The 7,338-nt window shown below is 55.6% G+C and overlaps 1 protein-coding gene across 1 annotated transcript; it reads right to left on the bottom strand.

The window, feature by feature from the left end:
• Positions 1-270: 270 nt before the first annotated feature.
• Positions 271-6,985, bottom strand: UNCX (UNC homeobox; the record flags this gene model as incomplete). Its single annotated transcript, XM_081965630.1, has 3 exons — positions 6,610-6,985; positions 4,136-4,311; positions 271-1,299 (listed from the first exon to the last, which is right to left on the bottom strand). Exons 1-3 carry the CDS (start codon positions 6,890-6,892, stop codon positions 271-273), a joined length of 1,488 nt encoding a protein of 495 aa, XP_081821756.1. The 5' UTR covers positions 6,893-6,985.
• Between the last annotated feature and the right edge of the window lie 353 nt (positions 6,986-7,338).

The following is a 7,338-nucleotide window of genomic DNA, read 5'->3' as shown; positions in this document are numbered from 1 at the left end:
AAAAATCTCCCCCTCTTTTTAAAAAAAATAAAAATCGGTCACCTGATTTCAAGATGGCAAAGTTCGAACTTGGGAAGTGGGAGGGAGGCGAGGAGAATGGAAAAAATAGTCGGGAGAACCGAGAGATGGACAGAATCTAGGAGGGGGGAAAAACAACTTTGGGAATGTGAGAAGTTTCGACTGATCCGTTTGCTTCCCCCCACCCCCGCCCGCAAGGAATCTAGCAGATAAGGATGCTGATCTGGCCCCTCCCGCCCCCCGCCCCCCCTTCTAGTCCATATCCACCTCCTCACAGTCTAAACAGTTGGTCTCCGTCGCACAGTCTCTCTCCGTCGAGCGGCAATCCGGGTTGCCTTTGGCGTGGGCGGCCTCCCTGGGGGGCGACTTGGGGCCCGCCGACGGGCCGCCGCTGGTCCCCTCCCCCTGGGAAGCCGAGTCGAGGCCGTAGGGCGCGGTGGAGGCGGCCGAGGAGCAAGGGGCGGCCAACGGCGAGGCCAGGACCTTCCTGACGCCCTCGCCCCCCGGCGTGGAGATGGCGGCGGTGCTGCTGCTCTTGGGGGGCGCAGGGTCCGGGCTGGGGTTGGCGGCGGGGAGCGGGGAGCCTCGCTGGGGCGCCTCCTGGGCAGGGTTACTCTTCAGGGCGGCCTGGGGCACGATGAAGCCCAGCGGCTGTGTAATGGGGTAGAGCAGAAAGTGGCCCTTGCCGATGAGGGTGCGAGCCGCGGGGCCGCAGGGGGCCAGGGCGGGCGAGAAGTCCAGCGCCGCTTTCCGCCGAGGCGGCGAGTCCGACAAAAGGCTTTCCACGCTGAAGGGGTTGAGTTTGGGGTAGCCGCCGGGCAGGGCGGGGGGACCCGCGCACTCCGATCCTGACGGTCCCCCCGGGTGATCCTTGGCGGCGCAGCGGCCCGGGTAGAAAGCCGAGGCAGCGGCCGGGTCGCAACCGCCGGTCAAGGGCGCGTGGTGGCCGCTGCTGGAGGGTGTCTTGCAGCCGTCGGGCGGATCCGGGGAGAGGCCGCCGCCACCGCCGCCTCCACCGCCGTCGCTGTCGGAGCTCTGCGTGCTGCTGTTGACCGAGAGGCCGCTGGGCGAGTGGAGGCCGCGAGCCTGGCCTTTCAGCAGCTTCTTCTCGTGCTTGCGCTTCTTCTTCTCCATCTTCTCCAGCTCCTTGCGCGCGATCTCCTCGGGATCCATGGGCTCCCCGCTGCAGGTGGTGGGGTGGGAGTTGTGGGCCGGCCGGCCGGGGCCCTTTTTAGTGTTCTCTTTCTTGCGCCACTTGGCCCGGCGATTTTGGAACCAGACCTGCACAGCGGAGGAGAAGGAGGAGAAGCTGTTAACAGCCGGGCTCCCTCTCCCCCCCCCATCCTGGAGGCCGGGAGTGAGTAGAGGGGGGAGAAACCCGGGTCGGGCCCTCCACACGTGGGCCTCGGTGGTTATGGGGCTGCAGGAGCAGCACTAAAAACAGGGAATTAGTCTTTGGTGCATACGGTCTGCGCGCCGCCTTTTGACTGATATTCGGGAGAAAGCAAGGGAAGGGGGTCTTGGGAGGGTTTTTTTTAGAGACGGGGGGTTCCTACCCCATAGCCCTGAAAGGTTGGCGGAAGGCTGAGGAAGGAAGGAGAGGAGTTGAAAAGTGTAGGGCGTTGGAAGCGCCCCTCCAGGAGGAGAAAAGTCTGGAGATCCGGATCAAAAGATCAGGGACTCTCCCCCACCCCCGCTCCCCTGGCTCTTTCTTCCCCGTCCACGAGGAGGGGGTAATTTTGGGGAACCGAGCTTCTGATTTTCCATTACCCCCCCCCCGCCCCTTCCCCACTGCTTTCCAGATAGCCGCATCTTTGACCAGCCTCCTTTTCTTTGCCATTCCCCAAAAGAAGGATTTGGGGCCTGATGGGCGATCCTATGCGTTCTCTATTTCTACAACGGCTGGGGATGGGGAAGGGGGTATATCTTAGTTTTTTTTTAAATAACGAAAGGTCGCTGCCACAAGCGGGAGAGAGAAGCAGAAATTGCGCGGAAGGGAAAAAAATCAAGAGTGGAGAACTTTATAGTAAGAGAAATCCGCACGCAACCCCCCACCTTCTCCTTTGCGGAGCGGATAGCCAGGAGGAGGCGGGGGGGGGTCACCACAAAGGCCCGAGATTTTGGGGACCCCTAACAAATTTAAGAAGGCGTGGAAGAAAACCTAGGAGGAGGAGAGGTCCCCTCTGTAGGGGCGTATCTCGCTGGGCTTTCGCCAGGCGGTGACGGGGCTTCAGCCCACGCGGCGTTTCCTCCGCAGTTCCAAGGCCGCCGCCGCCTCCTGGCGAGGATTTGTTGGGGGAGGGAGGGGGAAATTGGGGAATGAAAAGCTCTGACCCCCGTCGGAGATCAAGACTTGACGCCCCCTCCCCGAAAAACCAAAAACCGACCTCCCGGAGGAACTGGCCATATTTAGCAGTCTTCTTCCGCTGTTTGAATTCAAATTTTAAACCTAATGAGATGGGAAAGAAAACGCGGAGACGACACGATTTTTAGCCTCGGGGGCTGGGGGGGGGGGACCAGTTATCTCTGAGAGAGAGAAATTGGGAGGAGAGAGATAAAAGGATCTCAGAAGAGAGGTTGAGCATCCATGATTTAACATTGGCTCTTCAACCTCAAAGTCTCCTCTGAAAAATCTCAGTGTTTTTATTTTTAATCACATATTATTATTATTATTTTCTAACTCGTAACAACGATAAGAACCACCCCCCTCCTCGGTCTGTCCGTCGCTCGTTCCGATTGCAAACCTCAATGGAGGAAACTTTTAAAACAAAGCACGTTGGAGGCCCCCCCCCCCAAAAAAAACATCTAAGAATCGTTCAATTAAATAATGAGTTTTCGACGATTTAAACGCCGGGAGAATTATGACCGTTGCTGCCTTATTTATTTTTATTTTTTTGTTAAGGAAAGAGGCGCGAGGGAAGGAGTGGGGGGGTTCTCTCGGATAGCCAGTTTTATTTCAGATTCTGGTTTTTAGCCGTCCCCAAGGTAAAATCGGCCGGGCCTGGGAGCTGATTGCAATTCCTGGTTGTTGTTTTTTTAAAATAACTGCCTCCGTGTTAGCTTCCCCCAGCCCTTGTCAGGCAGAATTACTAATTATCGCATTAGAGGGGAAATCAAGGATCTTGACTTCAGTCAAAACCCTCGAACAGATTGGATAAAAGGATTTGGAAACAGAAGGGGTCAAAAGGAGGCAGGGAGGGAGGGAGTCAGGCAGGGAGGGAGGGCAGAAGTATTTCCTAAATACACTTTTTAGAGAAGGCCATCTTGAATTAACCGGAAACCTTACTAGTGGGAAAAGGCAGAGCGTTGGGGAAAGGTTTTCGTTTCCTTTTTGCATTTTATTTGATGCGTCTTCCTACGTGAGATGCCCTTCAGGGCGATATCGCCTCGATAGAGGTATCTTTCTGATTGTAGGCTTGGTGTTTCATTCAGGGGCCTTTGGTTCTTGGCTTTAGGGGTGGGGGGAGATCCTGGGGCTTTGCCAAATTGAGAGAGCCCACCCCTCCCTCTGCCAGCCTTCCGAATTCAAACCTTGGATTCTTGAACCCAATTAATTGGCCCCTTTGAAGCTCGAGTGGGATGGAGTATTAAAAGCAGCGCAGAGGCGACGACGCGTTTGCGGGTGGGTGGGGGGATAACTAAGGAGAAAAGGCCGAGGAACAGAATTAAGCCACAGGGAGGGGGGGAAACCCCAACAACAGCGTGGATTTAAAAACATTCAAGGATCTATCTCTCCATTCTTACAGCCCCTGTCTCCCAACCAGCCGCCCCCTCCCCCAAATGCAAAATGCTACATTATTCATATCAGAGATTTAAAGCCGATTCGTTTGATGCAAATAGTGGGTTTGGTTTTTTTGGGAGATGGGGAGGGAAATAAGAGGAGAAATAACCAGAAAGATTGCAAATTTGCCCCCTCCCTGAAGGAAGAGGCATGGACGGTGCAATCCGCAGGCCTGGAGAAGGGGATCGGAGAGACCGCAGCTTCTCCGCCTCGGCCAGGGCCTGACTCGGCGGCTGTTGGCGAAGACGGAGGAGAGGCAGGCCCGGTGGTCCCCGGCGGACAAGGCTCCCCCCAGCCCTGGGCGGCGAGGAAGGGACTAGCGGCAACCCGGTTTACCTGCACTCGCGACTCCACCAGATCCAGCCGCAGGGCGAGCGCTTCCCGCATGAAGACGTCGGGATAATGGCTTTCGTTAAACGCTTTCTCCAATTCCTCCAGCTGCCAACCCGTAAAATTCGTCCGGGTCCTTCGTCTCTTGCACCCGGGACTTTCCTTGTCTGGATCCACCGAATCTGAAGAGGGAAAGCAGAAAGGGAGCTAAAGGAAACGAAGCTGGACCCCCACCAAAACACAGAGAGAGAGAGAGAAAGAGAGAGAGAGAAAGACACACACACACACACACACCGTCCTTAGGAATCTCCTTAGAAGCGTTTCCACGCAGGAATATTTTCAAAACGGCCAGTCATGGGGAAAACATTTGTTGTTGTTGTTGTTGTTGTTGTTGTTGTTGTTGTTGTTTTAAAGACCCAACTCTGGTGCGAATTCACCTGTCCCACATCTAGAAGCTTCACTCCCTCCCCCCTTTTTATTTTATTTATTTTATATTTTAGAAAAATGTATATTGCCGCCTTATTCGCCCAGGGCGACTCAAGTAGATTATTCCAAGAAGTGGAAGGAGGGAGGGGGGGAAATAGGAATAATGGAGAATAACAAAACAGGGGAGACGCTGCCCGCTCGCCCGGCTTTCCTAAAGGGGATTTCGCCCTGGCGTTTTCCCCCCTCTCCTTAGAATTAGCCCCCACTTGAAAGCTCGGTTGTTGGGGAGGGGGTCTCGGACGCGTGTTTAAATTGGCACGTGTCTCGTCGCCTCGCCCTCCCCCCTCCCTCCCCAGGTAGAAAGTTCAAGAAAGCGCCTTCGCCTACATCAAAGTTTAACAATGGACTTTGGAGACGCCTGGCATCCAAAGGCTGTTTTCTGAGCAGGATGGCGGGCATGGAAAAAAAAAAAGAAGGGAAGCCACTCGACTCCAGATTTAAGGTTCCTGAGCCTTTGGGTAGAACTCCCGATAGCTCCCCCGCGAAGCACGTTGGTCAGAGAATAGTAATAATTAATCCTAAATGGACAAAAATGCCGGATTCTGCCATGATATGTGTAACTCCATCAGAAACCCAGGTCTGCCTCTCCCAAATCCTTGAAAAGGACAGAAATGCTAAACCCAGCCTGAACATCTGGCTGACTGTGCGAATAATAATAATAATAATAATAATAATAATAATAATAATAATAATAATAATAATAATAATAATAATAATAATGTACTTGGTTGATACCTAGGACACTAGCAGCAACCCGTATCAACCATTAGCACCAGTCAATGGTATTTGAATGCTCAGTTGGCTGAGTTCTTGTTTAATGAATAAAGTATATAATAATAATATTTTTTTTGGGGGGGGGGGACACCTTACTCGGAACTGTCTATATACTCAGAGTTTACCATAACGGCTTATTAGGTCCTTGGTTAGGGCGTGAACTGCTATGTTTTACCTATTGCAGAATCTGAATCGAAGATTAACCAATAACAATAACAACATTAACAGCTCTTAGGACCTGAACTGTTAAATTATTTTTACCTGTCCCAGGCCGAATTGAAGCAGAAATCTTAAATAAAAACATAATAATGCCCCTGAAAAAAACCTTTCTCGACGAGGCTTTCAAGGGTCTCTAAAAGCTGCCCCACCTGCAAAGGCCTCAGCGCCATACCCCCCCTCACACCCAGTTGTCTGTTTAGACAGGGGACCACCACCACCCCCGACAGGATCCCAGCACTCGGTTGAGGGGTCGCGTGGGAACTAAAATATCTGCCTCTATTCTTTCCTCCTGCGTGGTGGGTCTCCAAACAAGCGCCTCTCCACCTTTGAAGTCGTTATTGTGTTAGCAAGGCTCCCTGAACGCATCTCCTGCCGTTACACACAACCTTCCCACACACACACACATTTCAAAGATGCTCAGGGAAGCCTCGCCCCCCCCCCCCCAAACAGATTCCAGCGGAAAAGATTCCGTGGGACTCTCGCAGGAACGATCTTGCCTGGACCAGGTGGGTAGGACCTTCCATATTCTTCTCTTCCTCCCCATCCCACGGCCGCGACCCCTCCCGCATGGACCCCTTTTCCCTGCCCGGCTCAACTTTAAGTGTTTCTCGGAAGGGAGCGTTTCTGCTTCCAAGAAGCCCGAATGCCGGCCGCGGGGGGAGCGTGGGGGGGTGGGGGTAGGCCGGACTGCAAAGCCTGCCCAACAAAGGCCGCTCTCTAAGCCCCCTCCCCAGCTCCCGTTCAGACAAGCCAAAGGCTGAAATCCCGGGTTGGTGCACCGTAGCCACTGTCCCCCTCCTCAAAAGCAGCTGCCAACTGCAAACAACCCCCCCCATTTCCTCCATCCTCTTCCTCCTCCCCAGGCTGCAAAGCCTGTCCCCCCTCGCCCCACACATACCCTCGGAGGAGGACACACACACACACACGCACAAACACCTAGGCTTCGACCTAGGCCGCTGGCTTGGCAGGGAGGGAGGCGAGAGCGGGCGGCAGCCACTTACCGGTCAGCTTGAAGGGCTGCCCGTCCCCGTTGACGCCGCAACCGGCGGGCAGCAGCGGGTTGGGGTTGACCACCGAGGCGGCGGCAGCGGCGGCGGCCGCGGCGCAGGAACCGTTGAGTAATCCGTCGATGGAGAAGGGCACGGAGGCGGCGGCAGCGGCGGCGGCGGCGGCCTGGAGCTGGTGGCCGGCCAGCTCGTAGACGTGGGGGGGTCCGATGGGGTAGGGGAAGCCCACCATGCCGCCGAACTGGGCATGGGGGTGCTCGAGGAGCCGGCTGTCCATGCTGGAGCGGTTGCCCGCGGGCGCTCAGCGCAGCTGCTGCCGCCACCGCCGCCGGAGGAGCGCGGGGGTGGCGGCGGCGAGGCGGTGGCGCAAGCCGAGCCGCCCGGGCGCTTTAACTTTAGCACCGGCAGGCCTCCTCATCATTAGGCTCAGGCCCGGGGAATTTGGGACCAATAAGATGCAGGCATCGGGGGTGACGTCAGAGGCGGGCCGGGCGGGCGGGGGGGCGGGGGGAGCGCGGGCGAAGGAAAAGGGGGGGGGAAGCCGACCGTTTTCCATATCGATTGCTAATTATACCTGACATCCACCCTCAATAAACAATATCACAACTGTCACAACAAGACAAGGAGAAGCCGGGAGGGGGGGGTCTCCCTTTGATAAGAACTCCGGCCCCCCGAGGGCGGGGGTGGGAGGGCGCAGAGGACAGCCGGAGGAGGAAAACGGGG

Source organism: Natrix helvetica, assembly GCF_964273705.1.
Source record: "Natrix helvetica genome assembly, chromosome: 13".
Lineage (NCBI taxonomy): Eukaryota > Metazoa > Chordata > Lepidosauria > Squamata > Natricidae > Natrix > Natrix helvetica.
The sequence above is the reverse complement of the archived record's forward strand: the minus strand, read 5'-3'. Positions and strand labels throughout refer to the sequence as shown.